This window comes from Protopterus annectens, chromosome 4.part0 (assembly GCF_019279795.1).
Source record: "Protopterus annectens isolate FY-2018-M chromosome 4.part0, PAN1.0, whole genome shotgun sequence".
Classification (NCBI taxonomy): Eukaryota; Metazoa; Chordata; order Ceratodontiformes; family Protopteridae; genus Protopterus; species Protopterus annectens.
The window spans coordinates 927,865,690-927,882,836 of NC_056733.1; the positions used below are offsets into that span (position 1 = coordinate 927,865,690).

The 17,147-nt window shown below is 45.1% G+C and overlaps 1 protein-coding gene across 1 annotated transcript in view; it reads right to left on the bottom strand.

The window, feature by feature from the left end:
• The window catches only part of GCN1 (GCN1 activator of EIF2AK4), a gene marked incomplete in the record, with an annotated part of 2,100,248 nt that overhangs the window by 1,810,173 nt on the left and 272,928 nt on the right, over positions 1–17,147 (bottom strand). Inside the window, 1 exon segment of the mRNA XM_044068902.1 lies at positions 648–723. Coding sequence (XP_043924837.1) covers positions 648–723 — 76 coding nt within the window.

Genomic DNA, 17,147 nt, shown 5'->3' on the forward strand with positions numbered 1-17,147 from the left:
TCATACCACAAGGTAACCAGACAAACACCTACCAAGAAATAAAATCGGGAGCATAAAAACCAAAACAAGGATGACAGCTGGAGTCTTGGAAGCAGACCTCCCAACAATGGAATAACAGAAATAAGGACAACTGGTTGGGACCAGCAACATGGGAAAAACATGTCCAGCACATCTTGCAGGAGAGACTAGAAAGCCTTCCTTATCACATTCATGCCATCTAACATTCCTCAAATACCCATGCCAAAATATGACTTACATAAATGTTCAATGCTAAATGGTACAATAGACACATGAAAACAAAGCAACTGAACAAACAAGATACAAAAATTATGGGAGGTTCCTAATAAAAACAGCAACCAAGCAAGTACTTGCATACAAGTAAATAACAGATAACAGAGCATGATAAATGGATGATGCTGTGCAATATGCAGCAAACTATGAGATGACAGCAACACAACCCGAAGCGAGACAGCAGAGTGATGCCAAGCCATCTCCACTGAATAGAGAGTCACCATCATATTTTTTCCTCACAACAAGGTGACAGAGCTCTAAGCTTGTTGGTATCCCCTGCTGATGTCAAGCCATAGGCCACAGAAAATTCATCAGACAAGAAACATCATAAGAAAAAGAAGGCAACTAATACATACCCTGACTTGGTGCTAGGCAGACGATGTGGATGGTCCAACAACAATCTCTCAACAAGCTGCAGTATTGTGCACAAGGCTGTAGATAAAAGCAACAGTCAGTTAATGCTCATGAATATTCCCACTCTCAGATCAGTAAGATTAAAATTCTAATTCTACCTTAATCTCTTAGGTTCAATAAGCAAATTGAGCCCAGAGGGGAATGGAGATAAGAAAACAACAGACAGTAATCAGTGCAAGTAGGAACACAGGCTGCACTTTACCTAATCTAAAATTATGGCTACCCATACTAATGCCTGTGGGTGCAGCTATTGATTTGGGACAATTGCTTCTACCTGGAGAGTTAAACTTACTTTTTTGAAGATGCACATAGTTTTGTGTGTTTACTCTAAGTTAATATGGGATGATAAGGGTGTTTTGAAAATGTATTCAGATCTATATGAAAATTTTCATTAAAACAAAAAGCCTTGAAATACATGACATGGGTTCAAATGGAGATATGAAACTAGTCTGCATTCAGTGAATAACTTTTCTCCCCTTCATATATGCAGGTATCTACCTTAATGTGCCTCTCCTTCCAATTACCAATGTAATGATGTAATCATTTACTCAAGTGGGTCCACAGAGCAAACTACAACCATCAAGTTACTACGCAAGTTCCACAATCTTTGGAAACATTCCGGGCAAATGATTATTCTGATTAATCCATGGCTCAGTAACACAATTTCATCCCTGGATTCCATTTCATCATTGCTCCAGGTCTCAGTTATCCCCACAGGAAAGCACAGGACTGTCATGACTGGTTTACATTGTGTGCGTTGGGAATTGAATAAAAGGTATATAATTACCATAACTCTGGATCCATGTTCTCTTCTTTCTAACATCTCAACAGTTGGGTATATGAGATCCCAAGCCACCTGTTGGATTTCAGCTCCAAGGCTCAAGCTCCTTCTCCCTCTCCCATAATGCAACAACTATTCTACTCTCAGATCAAATTTTCTCCCCCAAAAGATCACTACCACCATCACGATCAAATCAACTAGAGACATATTTTACACTGTTGAGTGGCTAGCCCTGCCATGACACACAGTCTGTGATCACTGTTCTTCTATTATGAGTACCAGCCTTTACAGCAAAAGAAGTTAGACCCCCCCCCCCATATACACGGCACTTATCCAGCCCATAACTGAGTAAAATGCCCCATCAGGTATGTACCATTCTAAGTACCTACAGCAATTAGAGAGACCTCAGGGGTTTCTAACAAAGAAATCAAGGGCCTCCAGCATGTGTCTTACACTGACCGACTAAAACACTGTTTTGTATAGACTTCTTAGGGAAGGCTTACACCTAGCCTACAGAGCAACTCAAAACTCAAACCTAATGAACTTACTGCATAGCCTTAAAACAAATGCATCTAGGCCAACCCATTCCAGGGACTAAATATTACCTGTGACTTAAACAGGACATGCTGGAGGGACAGATTTATCTCCCAGCGACAGCCATGTCTTTGGAAAGTACAGTTTTGTACCTACCATAAATGTAGATGTCCGAACTGGATAGCATCTGCAGTCATAACAACTGGGTTGTCCTGTCGTCAGGCAGCCCTTCAGTCGGCCGGATTCCAAAGTCCGGGTCCGGCTTCGGCTGATGTCGCACTTCACCCGACGTCATCTCTGTTGGTCTTCGGGTATAAAGGCATCAGCCGACGCCATTTTCCTCAGTGTTTCTTGCCCCAGATGCCAGTAGCCCTCTTGAAGGCTAAAATTTAGATAGATGCCAATGTTTCCAAAAAGATAGAGGTAAATACAAAAATAAGCATGTATGCACATATATACAAACAAATACACCATAAAAGACTCCCCACCAGCTAGCTATTAGGAGGGTAAACACCCTTGGAGTACCACAGAGGGAAGGAGGGAGGTAATCCTGACTGCAGATGCTATCCAGTTCGGACATCTACATTTATGGTAGGTACAAAACTGTACTATGTCCTTCATGGATGCATCTGCAGTCATAACAACTGGGTAGAATACCATAGCCAACAAGGGAGGAGGATAAAACTAGATTATGGTGTGTTTAGGATCCCTTGCAGTACAGCAGTGGCAAACCCTGCTCGGGATCTGGAATATAGAGGCAAATTATAATGCTTGGCAAATGTATGCACGGAGGTCCAAGTAGCCGCCTCAATAATGTCTTTGGTTGCCACTCCTCGTAAGAAGGCTGTGGTAGTGGCTGTTGCCCTTGTAGAATGAGGTCTTATGTTCTGTGGAATTGGTTTTCCATGGAAGGCATAACAGAATCGTATGCAATTTCCTATCCATTTGGAGATTGTCTGTTTGGAAATAGCTTTTCCTTCCCTTCCTGTTGCATAGGCTACAAAAGTTGGTCAGTCTTTCTGCTACTTTTGTTCTGTCCAAGTAGTAGCGTAGCTGTCTATGTACATCCAAGGTATGCAATATTCTTTCCCTCTGTTTTGTGGGTTGGGAAAGAAGGTAGGAAGGTGGATTGCCTGGTTTAAAGACACTCTGGATACCACCTTAGGCATAAATGTAGGATTAGTCCTCATGGACACTCTATCTTGGTGGAAGATTAGGAAGGGTTGCACTGCCATTAAGGCCTGTAGTTCTGAAACCCTCCTTGCTGAAGTAATTGCCAGTAGGAAAGCAGTTTTCCATGACAGGTGTTGTAGGTCTGCTGTTGCTGCTGGTTCAAAGGGTGATAGTGTCAATTTTTCTAGCACAAAGTTTAAGTCCCAAGCTGGTAATGGTGGTTTCCTTGGAGGTTTTACATTCTTGATTCCTCTGAGGAACTGCCTGAGCAAAGGGTGAGAAAAACAGGTGGATCAAAGCTGTATTCTGCTGAAATAGCTGATGCATGTATCTTGATGGAGGAGTAGGACAGGCCTGAATGAAGAAGTTCGCTAGGTACTCCAGAATGTTAGGCATATCTATGTTTGACACATCTTTTCCTCTTTCAGTACTCCAAATGACAAACCTTTTCCATTTTCCAGCATAGTTTCTTCTTGTTGAAGGTCGCGTGCTTCAAGAATAATGTCTCTAACTCTTTGGGAAAGTTCTGGATTAGCTGCTGCTATGTGATGTTCCATGCAGTCAGTTGCAACGTTTTAGGTTTGGATGTATGATGCTGTAGTTGTTCTGAGTTAACATCAAAGGCATCAGGGTATTGGCCACATATTGTTCGAGACATGCTCCTCAGCAGTGGGTACCAGTGTTGTCTTGGCCAGTTTGGAGCTATCAGGATTATCCTTGGACGTTCTTCCTTGATTTTTAGTAATACCTTGTGTATCAAGGGAAGAGGTGGGAATGCATATGCTGTTAGGCCTTTCCAGCTGAAGGAGAGCGAATCCACTTTCCATGCTAGTGGGTGGAATGTCCTTGTGCAGAATTTTTTGAGCTGGTGATTGGTAGGTGATGCAAATAGATCTATCTGAGGCATTCCCCATTTCTTTGAGATGGTCTTGAAGATGTCCGGTGCAGCTTCCATTCGTGGGCATCCGATGTGGTTCTGCTTAATATGTCTGCTAGAGTATTCTCTTTTCCCGGTACAAATATTGCCTGTAACTGGATGTTGTAGCCGAGTGCCAGGGTCCACAGCTCCAAAGTCATTCTGCATAGGGGGTATGAATGAGTGCCTCCCTGTTTGTTGATGTACCACATGACTGTGGTGTTGTCTGTCCTTATCATCAACTGGCCCTCTTTGAGAAATGGTCTGAACTTTTGGACTGCCAGTTTTACTGCCAGCATTTCTTTTAGGTTGATGTGCAGGTGAAGTTGATCCTGTGTCCACAATCCTTGCACGCATTTGTCCAGCATGTGGGCCCCCATCCTAGGTCTGAAGCGTCTGTTGTGATGGTCTGGCTTGCTTGACATCTGCGAAAGGGTAGCCCTGGGTTTGACTGGCATGCCTGAGCCCACCATAGGAACTCCTGTTTTAAGCATGGAATTAGTGGGATTTCTGTTTCTAGGCTGTGTCTGTGTTGAGACCATAAATTCTTTAGGTACCACTGTAGTTTTCTCATATGTAGTCTGGCAAGTGGAACCAAGATTATGCATGATGCCATGAAGCCCAAGGCCTGCAGTACTTTTCTTGCTGTTAACTTGTTCAGTTTTGTTAGTGCCAAGAAGTAAAGAGGGAGTTCTTTTGTTTTTCCTTTGTTAGGAATGCCATCTGTTTTACTGTGTCCAATTCAGCCCAAGAATGTCCTTGTTTGGGATGGTATCAGCCTTGACTTTTGTAGATTGACTGTGTATCCCAGTGCTTGCAGCAAGTAAATGACCCTTTGTAAATCTGTTGTCAGCTTGCTTTTGTTGTCCCCTTGTAGCAGGCAGTCGTCTAGGTATGGGTAAATTTGAATTCCTGTAGTCTGCAATGGCGATTACTGATGCCAGGCATTTTGTGAATACTCTGGGCACAGTAGATAAGCCAAAGGGCAATGCTGAGAATTGATAGTGCTCTGATCCTGCAAGAAATCTGAGGTATCTTCTGCAGATTGGTCGAATGGGGACGTGCAGGTATGCCTCCTTGAGGTCTAGAGTTACCAGCCAACACTCCTTGCCCAGCATGGGAAGAAGTTGCTGTAGGGTCAGCATTTTGAATTTTGGGACAATGATGTATGTATTTAAGGCGGACAGGTCGAGAATTGGTCTCCAACTTTTTTCCTTTCTTGGAACTAGGAATAGTCTGGAGTAGAACCCCTTTCCTTGCTCTGCTGTTGGCACTCTTTCCACAGCTCTCATGTTTGCTAACTGCATTATCTGTTGTAGAGCCTCTGTTTTTTGATTTGGCGGTAGATTTGGCATTCCTCTTTTGACTGGTAAAGTGTGGAAGTGGAACCGGTAACCTTGATCTATGGTTTGTAAAATCCACTTGTCTTTTGTTATATAGTGCCAGTTCTTTGAAAATAAGGTTAATTTTCCGCCTAGGGGAGCTGCTATTTGTTCCCTGGTAGGCGGATTTAGGGTTAAGTCACTGTGGTTGAGTTGATGTAGTGGCATAGTGGCAGAGGTTGTGTCTGTGCCTCTGTTGTTACCTTGCCACTGTCGTCCTCTGTAGGCACCTCCCCTGGATTGGTTTCTGCCTCTGGAACGTCTATTCCTGCCCCTTTGAGGTCTTGTGGAGTCAGGAAAGGACCAATTTTTGGCAGGCCAGTTCCTGCTAAACCTTGGGGGTTGAACCTGCAAGAAATCTTTGACCATTTGAACAGATTTTGCCTTTTCTTCCATTTTCTTCATAACCTGCTGGGCAGGTGTACCAAACAAACTTGTCTTATCCATAGGAGCATCTAGCAACTTAGCTTTAACATGATCCGTAGAGCTTGCTCCTTTAGCCATGCATGCCTTCTTATCACTGTGCCAGTCATGGCTGATCTAAATGAAGCCTCCAGTGCATCATAGCCACATTTTAAGGAATGGTTACTAACCTGTTGTATGTTATTTACCATTTCTAATACATATTTCTTATCAAGAGATTCATCAGTGGTTAGCTTTTTAGTTAACTGATCAAGCATAAACTCTTGGTATTGTATCATGTGAAACTGACAATTTAAAGCTCTAGCTGAGAGAGTAGCTGAAGTGTAGACCTTTTGCCCCATCTGTCTAATGACCTTGCTTCCCTTTCTGAAGGAATAGGGTTTTGCTATGGTCGCTGCTACTGCCTTGGGACCCTGGGATATAGTTTCGGGTCTGCAAGAGGGCCTTGTAAAGGTGGTGATGAGTGTCTGGCACCCTGTAAAATCTGTCTGGTTTGGCAGGGGCTGGAGGTAAAGAATCTGGTGCGGAGCAGACATCATTGAAAGCATCATCCACCACAGAGAGAACAGGAGGTATAGCTAAGGGCCTGTGCTGTGGAAGGTGCAGAAAGGTCCTAAGTCTTTTCTGGAGTCTGAAAAATCCTGTTGCTGCCATTGGAACTGCTCTCGCATGGCATGTAAGGTTTCCCCAAAGGAGAATTCTTCTGGTGGGGAAGCAGCTGGAATGGATTCTTCAGCATCAGAGTCTTCAAAATTGGAGAAAGGAGCCTCTGGCTGATCAGTTATGTCTGATTCATCGGCAGACTCATCAGAGGACACTGGCTCAGGGGCTCTGCCCTAGGTCTCTTCTCTGGGGCTGAGAGGCCCTGTCTGGGTGAGATTGAGATCCTCTAATTAATGAAATTAAATCTTCTGCCAGAGTAAGCATTTGAGAACTAGAGGAGGGCCTGGTTGTAGGGGTTTAACAGGCACTGTTTTAGTAGTCTTTGCTGCTTTAGCCCTGGCGAAGGCCTTAATGGACATGGCTGCTGGAGGCCTAGCAGCACCACGTGCTGGGGTAGAGACATCCAAGGGAATGGTGTCTGATAAGTCAGTGGCAACCACCGTAGTGGATAAAATTTCTGAGGCCGTTTCAAGAGTGGTAGCAGGGGCCTCAGTTGTAGAGATAGATTCAGCTGTACTTTGATCAGTTTTCGGTTTCGCCGAAACCGAGACACTCGCGTTTGCTTAACCATGGTTTCGCCGAAACCGCTGACCGCAGTGTCGGTCTTTATCTTTGCGTTTTGGCAGATTGGGTAGTCGGAGGATCCGACGGCATAATGTACGCAAAATCAGAACCGAAAACTGTTCAGCAAACTCCGACCGACGCCTAAGCGTTCATCGGTTGAACGAAGCACAGGCCGAACAGGCTGCTACGTCGTGGGCTGGGCCTAAACAAGGCAGACAATAAGAGTGGAAATCTTTATGAGGTATTTGTTTCCCACAGGTTAAACAATTATTAACTTTTTCTGACATCGGCTGAGGCAAGAAAGAGTCCCCAACGGGTACTTAGCTTTAGAAGTCTTCAAGTAGTATTCGGTAGAAGTAATCTCTGGATCCGACCGACCGGCACTTGCGAACAGCTTCTGCTTCGGGCGCCACGCGGCAAGAAAGACTGAGGAAAATGGCGTCGGCTGATGCCTTTATACCCGAAGACCAACAGAGATGACGTCGGGTGAAGTGCGACATCAGCCGAAGCCGGACCCGGACTTTGGAATCCGGCCGACTGAAGGGCTGCCTGACGACAGGACAACCCAGTTGTTATGACTGCAGATGCATCCATGAAGGACATCAGGCTATTAATTAATGTGACACAGAGCACCTCTTGGACACAGTTCAAGAGGAATCTGGATGAGTGGATGGGGAACAATAAATTCTTACCCGGGATAACACCCACAACCTTCCTGGACTTGGGCAATCATCACTAAATGCAATCTTGGATACGGACTAGTCTTTCTATGGTATTGCATTGGGTTGAAACGGCTAAGCTTAAAATGACCTCTGGGTTCATAGCCTAGTTATCTCCTATGATCCTATGAAGATACTGCACATCACAGTAGATGCCCAAAGTAAGTCTTCTCACTAAAGGACACCATGTAGTCTGTGCTGATTCCCAAAGCTCCATTTTTTGGTGACCTTGAGATGGAAATATTCAGCATGTTTTTCAGGGGGTGGCAAGTATCCCAAAAAGGCATTGGCCAGAGGTCAGGATCAAACCTTGTACTCTGTGCATGGCAGGTAAACACATTAACCATTATGCAAATTGGTCTCTCACACCATTATCTATAATATGAACAAATTACTGCTACTAGACAAAAGTTCTGTTACCACATAGAGCAACCAGGTACGGATGCAACCAAGAAAGGCTCCACGAGTCCAGCAGGAGTCATAAAAAGACTGATAATTTGGAATGATGACAGAGTGGAGAAACAGATGGAAGAAACTATTCATAGCTTAGTACTAAACTAACTGCCTCCATGGGCCATTTTAAGCCTAGCCAATTACCCCATGTGAGAATTAAACCCTGCACCTTATGTTTCTAAGGTAAGCACCTTAACCATTACACCAATATCCCACCTCAAGAAGAAGTTGGAAGAAGACAACACAGATCTAGTGTTATGGCAAGTACATAACTTTAGTATCCAATATTGTCTTTTCTGTCCTTTTCAACAGTTGGGACAGATGGCTATTGAAATTCTTGCTGTTTTAATACGCAATAATTCAAAAATAAGAAGTGTGGATATATATGATCAATATAACTCTAAAATAATGCTGTTTGCTGACTACATACTTCTCACACATTATCTAATTCCAAAGAAACACTGGAAGAATCATCATCATCTTTCGGCTGTTCCCGTTAGGGGTCGCCACAGCAGATCACCTGTTTCCATTTCTTCCTGTCCTCTGCATCTTGCTCTGTTACACCAACCACCTGCATGCCCTCTCTCACCACATCCATAAACCTTATCTTAGGCCTTCCTCTTTTCCTGTTACTTGGTAGCTTCATCCTTAGCATCTTCTTCCCAATATACTCAGCATCCCTCCTCAGCACATATCCAAACCAACTTAATCTTGCCTCTCTGGCTTTGACTCCAAACCTTCCAACCTGGGCTGACCCTCTAATATACTTATTCCTAATCCTGTCCACCCTCGTCACACCCAGTGCAAATCTTAAAACTCTGCCACATCCAGCTCAAACTCCTGCCTTTTTGTCAATGCCACTGTCTCCAACCCATATAACATAGCTGGTCTCACTACCCTCTTGTAGACCTTCCTTTTCACTCTTACAGGTACTCGTCCGTCACAAATCACTCCTGACACTCTTCTCCACCCACTCCATCCTGCCTGTACTCTCTTCTTCACCTCTCTTCCACACTCACCATTACTCTGAACTATTGACCCCAAGTATTTAAAATCATCCACCTTCGCCACCTCTAATCCTTGCATCCTCACCATTCCTCTATCCTCCCTCTCATTCACACACATATATTCTGTCTTAGTCCTCCTAGCCTTCATTCCTCTTCTCTCTACAGCATATCTCCATCTCTCTAGGCTCTCCTCCCCACCACCTGTTCCCTACTCTCACTACAGATCACAACGTCATCTTCAAACATCATAGTCCACGGGGACTCCTGTCTGATCTCGTCTGTCAACCTGTCCATCACCACTGCAAATAAGAAAGGGCTCAGAGCTGATCCTTGAAGTAACCCCACCTCCACCTTAAACGTATCCGTCACGACCACAGCAGACCTCACCGCTGTCACACTACCCTCGTACATATCCTGTACTACTCTTACATACTTCTCTGACACTCCTGACTTCCTCATACAATACCACAACTCTTCTCTAGGCACCCTGTCATATGCTTTCTTTAAGTCTACAAAAACACAATGCAACTCCTTCTGACATTCTCTGTACTTCTCCATCAACACTCTGAGCAAACATCACATCTGTAGTGCTCTTTCCCGGCATGAAACCATACTGCTGATCACTAATCATCACATCCCTTCTTAACCTAGCTTCCACTACTCTTTCCCATAACTTCATGCTGTGACTGATCAAAGAAAAGTACAGTTTTGTACCTACCATAAATGTAGATGTCCGATAGATATGCAACTGCAGTCATAACATATGGGTTGTCCTGCCTCAGGCAGCCCTCGGTCGGCCGGATTCCAAAGTCTGGGTCCGGTGTCGGCTGGTGTCGCCTCCTCTCCGACGTCAGAACGGCTGGAGTATAAAGGCATCGGCCGACGCCATCTTCTTCAGTGTTTCTTGCCCCAGATGCCAGGTGCCCTCCTGGGAAGGCTAAATTTGGTGAATGGATAAACAATTCCAGACATGCACAACAGTAATAAACAGATACACCATAGCAGATACCCCCAGCTAATAAGAATAGGGGTAGTGGACCCATAAAGAAGGTTGCAGAGGGGTAGGAGGGTGGGAAAATCCGACTGCAGTTGCATATCTATCGGACATCTACATTTATGGTAGGTACAAAACTGTACTATGTCCTTCAAGAATGCAACTGCAGTCATAACATATGGGTTGAATACCATAACCAAGCTGGGGGTGGTTGGAACTAAGAAAGTGATGGTGTAGCTAAAATGCCCTGCAGGACTGCCGAAGCAAAGCCTGCTCGGGATCTGGAGTATAAAGGCAGGTTGTAGTGCTTGGTAAATGTATGCACGGAGCTCCATGTAGCAGCCTCTAGAATGTCCTTTGTAGCCACTCCTCTTAGGAAAGCTGTGGATGTGGCTATAGCTCTGGTGGAGTGTGGCCTAATATTGGCTGGCACACCTTTTTCCATGAAAAGAATAGCAGAATCTGCTGCAGTGTCCAATCCATTTGGAAATTGTTTGTTTGGATATTGCTTTTCCTTGTACTCCAGCAGCATAGGCTACAAGCAGTTGGTCAGACTTTCTGGTGGCCTTAGTTCTGTCCAAGTAATAGTGTAGTTGCCGGTGTATGTCCAAAGTATGTAGCAGTGCTTCCCCCCTGTTTTGAGGATTGGGGAAGAAAGTAGGCAGGTGAATGGCTTGATTTAGAGACACCCTGGAAATTACTTTTGGCATGAATGAAGGATTGGTTCTTAGAGAGACTCTGTCCTGATGAAAAATGAGAAAAGGAGGTACTGCCATGAGTGCCTGTATCTCCGAGACTCTTCTTGCTGATGTGATTGCCAATAGGAAAACCGTTTTCCATGAGAGAAACTGCATTTCTGAAGTTGCTGCTGGTTCAAAGGAAGAAAGAGTTAATTTTTCCAAGACGAAATTGAGGTCCCATGCAGGTACTGGCGGTTTCCTGGGAGGTTTGATATTCTTTATCCCCCTTAGGAACTGTCTTAGCAAAGGATGTGAAAACACAGGTGGATCACAATTGTATTTTGCTGAGATTGCTGAGGCATGAATCTTTATGGAAGAATATGAGAGACCAGTATGAAACATTTCTGCCAAGTATTCCAATATCTGAGGTATACTCAATACTGTTGTATCCTGACCCCTGTTAGCATTCCAGATGATGAAACTCTTCCACTTGGCTGAATATGTTTTTCTGGTGGAAGGTCTGCGTGCTTCCAGTAAGATCTCTTGAACTTTTTGGAAAGAGAGATATCGGAAGGAGTTATGGTAACCTCCAGGCTGTCAGATGCAATGTTTTCAGGTTTTGATGAACAGTCCTGTAATTGTGTTGTGTTAGAAGCAGAGGCCATAGGGGCAGAGGCCACGCTTTGGTCTGAGTTATGCTCAACAGCAATGGGTTCCAGTGCTGCCTTGGCCAGTCTGGAGCTATCAAAATGCCTGTTGGTTGTTCTGCTTTGATCTTCAGTATCACCTTGGTCAGCAGTGGTAGAGGAGGGAATGCATAAATTGTTAGGGAATTCCAGCTGAAGGAGAGAGCATCCGTTTTCCAGGCTAGAGGATGGTGGGTCTCTGTACAGTACTTTTCCAGGTGATGATTCATGTGAGAAGCAAAGAGATCTATGTCCGGTCTTCCCAATGTCCTTGTTATTTGTGAGAAAATGTGAGGATGCAGCATCCATTCGTGTGGATCCAAGAACTTTCTGCTCAGCTTGTCCGCCAGTACATTGTCCTTGCCTGGCACAAACTGGGATTGCAAATGTATCTTCAGACTTAGGGATTTTTCCCAGAGAATCATCGTTAGTCTGCAGAGGGGATAAGAATGAGTGCCTCCCTGCTTGTTTATATACCACATAACAGTGGTGTTGTCTGTCCTTATTAGCAAATGTCCTTGTTGAAGTGATTTTTCGAAAGTCTCGATTGCATGTATCACTGCCAACATCTCTTTTTGGTTTATGTGCAGATGCCTTTCCCTTGGTGTCCATTGACCTTGAATGCATCTGCCCTCCATGTGCGCCCCATCCATGGTCTGAGGCGTCTGTTGTAATCATTTGACCTGCTTGAGGTTTGTTGAAAGACATGCCTTTGTTTAACTGACTTGTTTGAGCCCACCACAAAAATTCTCTTTACAGACATGGAATGAGTGGGATTACGTCCTCTAGGCTTTGGCTGTGTTGGGACCATAAGCTTTTTAAGTACCATTGCAGCTTTCTCATATGAAGTCTTGCCAAAGGTATCAGAAGAATGCAAGATGCCATGAACCCCAGGGCCTGCAGGATTTTCCTTGCAGTCAGCTGGGAGAGCTTTGCTAGGCCTTTGAAGTACTCTGGTAACTGCTGTTGTTTTTCCTCTGAGAGATAAGCCATTTGTGTTTTTGTGTCCAGTTTGGCTCCTAGGAAAATAATCTGTTGGGATGGCAGAAGTCTTGATTTCTGAATGCTGACTGTGTATCCCAAGGCCTGTAGTAATTGAATGACATAGTCCAAGTTTGCTATCAAGGTTTGTTTGTTGTCTGCTTGTATGAGGCAGTTGTCCAGGTAGGGGTATATCTGAATCCCCTGGAGTCTGCAGTGTGCCACTACTGATGCCAGGCATTTCGTGAACACTCTGGGCGCAGTAGATAAGCCAAACGGCAATGCTGAGAATTGATAATGCTCTGTCCCTGCAAGAAATCTGAGGTATCTTCTGCAGCTTTGTCTGATTGGGACATGCAGGTATGCCTCCTTGAGGTCCAGAGTGACCAACCAAGACCCCTTGCCCAGCATGGGAAGGAGTTGCTGCAACGTCAGCATTTTGAACTCTGGCACAATGAGATAAGTATTTAGAGTAGACAAGTCCAGTATAGGCCTCCATTTGTTTTCCTTTCTTGGAACAAGGAACAGTCTTGAATAAAATCCCTGGCCTTGTTCCTGTGGAGGGACCTTTTCTATTGCTTTTATATTTAACAGCTTTGAAACTTGAATAAGTGCCTCTGCCCTTTGATGAAGTGACAGGTTTGGCATGCCTTGTCTTATTGGTAAAGTATGGAAGTGGAATCTGTAACCTTTGTCTATTAAATCCAGAATCCAGTCATCCTTGGTTAAGATATGCCAGTTTTTTGAGAATAAGGATAATTTTCCGCCCAAAGGTGCTTCTCTTCGAGCCTTTGTAGACGGTATGAAAGTCAAGTCATTGTGGTTGTCCTTGTGGTGCAGCTGGACTGCCTGCGCCACTTCTTTGATTTGGTGGTTGCCATTGGCGGCCCCTGTAGGAGCCTCAGTATTGCCCTCTACCTCAGGCACGCCTGTTTTTTCCCCTTTGAAACTTGTCAGTGTCTGGAAAGGACCAATTCTTTGAAGGCCAGTTTCTGCTGAACCTGGGTGGTTGAACCTGGAGGAAATCCTTGACTGTCTGTACTGACTTTGCTTTTTCCTCAATGGACTTCAACACATCTTGTGCATTAGCACCAGAAAGCTTCTGTTTTTCCAGAGGTGCATCAAGTAACTTTACTTTAACATGGTCTGGCAGTGGCTGTTCTTTTAACCAAGCATGTCTACGTATAACAGCCCCAGTCATAGCTGCCCTACATGAAGCCTCCAATGCATCATAACCACACTGAAGAAAATGATTGCTAACCTGCTGAGTGTTATCTACTAGATCCTGCAATGCCTTTCTATCAATAGGCTCAGGAGAGGCTAGCTTTTTCTGTAAATCATCCAGTAAAAAATCCTGGTACTGAAACATATGAAAGGCAGTTAAGTGACCTCATGGCCAGGGTGGTAGAGGTATAAACTTTTTTACCCCATCTCTCCAGGGACCTAGCTTCCCTATCCGCTGGCAGTGGATTCTTGGCTGTGGAAGTAGCCGCTCCCTTGGGGCCCTGTGAAATAGTTTCTAGATCCACAGAATGGGCCTTAAAGTGATGTTTGTGGGTGTCAGGGACCCTAGAATATCTGTCTGGCTTGACCGGAGCAGGAGGGAGAGAATCAGGTTTAGCACTGGAGTCGGAGAAAACATCATCCAGGACATCCATAACTGGAGGGATAGCTAAAGGTCTGTGCTGGGGTAGCTTGAGGAAGGTACGTAGCCTTTTCCTGGAATCAGAGAATTCCTGATCCTGCCATTTAAAATGCTCCCTCATAGAGTGAAGGACTTCACCGAACGAAAAATCCTCTGGAGGAGAGGCAGAGAGAATTGATTCCTCAGCATCAGAGTCCTCATAGGCCGGGAAGGATTCTTCTTGGGTATCTGAATGCTCAGAATCCCCAGAGGCTTCATCTGAAGAGAGGTTGTCGGCCTGCTCAGTTCTGGGCCTTTTCTCTGCAGGCGGCTGAGAACCTCTGTCTGGATGAGGCTGAGACCCCCTGATAAGAGAAATAAGATCTGCAGCAAGAGACATGATCTGTTTATCAGAAGGGGCCTGGGCAGTAGGTTTAGGATGGGCCTTGGCCTGGCTGGCGGCCTTAGCACGTGCAAAGGCCTTGATGGACATGGATACAGGAGGCCTAGCTGCCCCACGTGCAGGAGTAACCTTGTCCACAGGAATGGTGTCGGGTAGATCCAGAACTTCGGTTTCTGGAGGAAAATCAACAACCAGCACCGGTGTAGACTCCGAGACCGAAGGACGTGTTAACGCTGTGTCGTCGGCCTGGAGCTGTTGAATTACCGCTTCCGAAGGGACAGAGGCACTCGCGGAGGGTTTAGGAGGAGTATCGGTGGAGGACGCGGGCCGAGGATGTCGGTCCCGGTCCTTTCGTTTTTTGGTAGATTGAGTTGTCGGTTGTTCCGACAGCATGATATAAGAGAAAGATTCGCCAAAAAAGTCTTCGGCAAATTCTGCCCGGTGCCTGAGAGTGCGCTTATTAAAGCAAGCACAGGCAGCACAGGCCGAGACGTCGTGGTTTGGCCCAGGCAAGGAAGGCAATAAGAATGGAAGTCCTTATGAGGTATTTGTTTACCACAAGACAATTATTAACGTTCTCAATTTGTTCTGACATCGGCTGAGGCAAGAAAAAATGTTCCCCAACGGGGTACTTAGCTTTTAGATGACTTCGGTACTGAAAACACAGGAGCTGACCGACCGGCACTTGTGAACTGCTTCTGCTTCGGGCACCGCGCGGCAAGAAAGACTGAAGAAGATGGCGTCGGCCGATGCCTTTATACTCCAGCCGTTCTGACGTCGGAGAGGAGGCGACACCAGCCGACGCCAGACCCAGACTTTGGTATCCGGCCGACCAAGGGCTGCCTGAGGCAGGACAACCCATATGTTATGACTACAGTTGCATTCTTGAAGGACATCACTGGAAGAATAAGATTTAATTGAAAAATATTATATGACTTTGGGTCTTCACTTTAATAAGTCAAAATCTAAATTTTGCCACTGAACAAAAAGAAAGAAATACAAGTAAACAAGAACCATATCATAAGCAAGCAGTTTTTTTACTTTAAATTACATAGGAATCGTTTTATGCAAATACTTGAATGAGTTACTATCTGTTAATTACAGTAATATTAACTCATTCACTCCAATGGAGCTCAAGACGTTTGTACTGTAACCTCCAATGGGCGAAGTATCCCATTTAAAGTAATCCTTCATCTTGGTGATGGTCTCACCAAACGTAAATGCCCTCAGGGGGAGAGTTCCCCTCCAAAGATTCCTCATCCAGAGAGTAATATTCCTGGGGGGAGGCAATCTGGGAAACATAAGAAATGGACTCTGATGATGATGACAAAGAGGAGTCATGTTCTTCTTCCCTGACCTGAGGGGTCATGGATGGGCGGGAAGAAGCAGAGACAGGCCTAGGGCTCAGAAGAGGCAGGGTAAAGGTGGCTGAGGCTGAAGGCCTGAGGGTCATGAAGGCCTGCATGAGAGAAGAAGTGAAGGCCTGTAAATCTGGTGTGACTTCTGAAGAAGTAAAGGTATGTTTAGTTTTCTGCTTCTTTTTGGCCGGAGAGGAAGTAGAAGGTAGCCTGGCGCCGGGTCTGGAGATTAGCACATCCAATTTGGAGATTAGAACATACGATGTCTGGATCCCTGCCGGAGGTACCACCGAAAAGTACAGATGTGTACACTTACCATACATGTAGATGCTCAAGTGTATTCACTGTTGCAGTCATCACATTTGGGTGATCTGCCTGCAGTTAGCCCGCAGCCAGCCTGAATACCAGAGTCTTGGGATTTCTGCGTCGGATGCGGTCGCTTTTTTCATGACGTCAGGTCATCAGGGGTATATAAAACATGCAGCCGACGCCATTACTTCAGTTTTTCTTGCCCCAGATGTCAGGAGCCCCCACAATAGGAAGCAATTGCAAGGTGTGGAACACCCCCAGTAGACAGTAAATACCAATGTTATAAAATATGGCCAAACAAAGAAGAATAGGTAGAAGTATAGAGAAATCAGGGGGCTGAAGGGAGGGTAACCAAGACAGCAACAGTGAATACACTCTAACATCTACATTTATGGTAAGTGTACACAACTGTACTATGGTCTTCGTGTTTCACAGTTGCAGTCATCACATTTGGGTTGATTCCCAAAGCTGAGGATGGGTGGAGGCAGGCAAGAAGCATTAGGGCTGGCAAGTAGGCCCTGCAAGTCTGCTGTAGCAAATCCAGCTCTGAATTTAGAAAAGATAGGGAAGTGGTAAATGCTTGGTGAAGGTGTGTACAGAGCTCCAGGTTGCAGCTTCCAGGATTGTCCCTGGTAGGGACTCCCTGAGAAATGCTGTGGAGGTTGATGTAGCCCTAGTGGAATGTGTTCTGATCCCTTGTGGGGTAGGCTTCCCATGGTGCTTGTAGCAGAAATGGATGCAGTGTGCTATCCATTTAGAAATGGTTTGCTTTGAAATAGCCTTGCCCTCTGC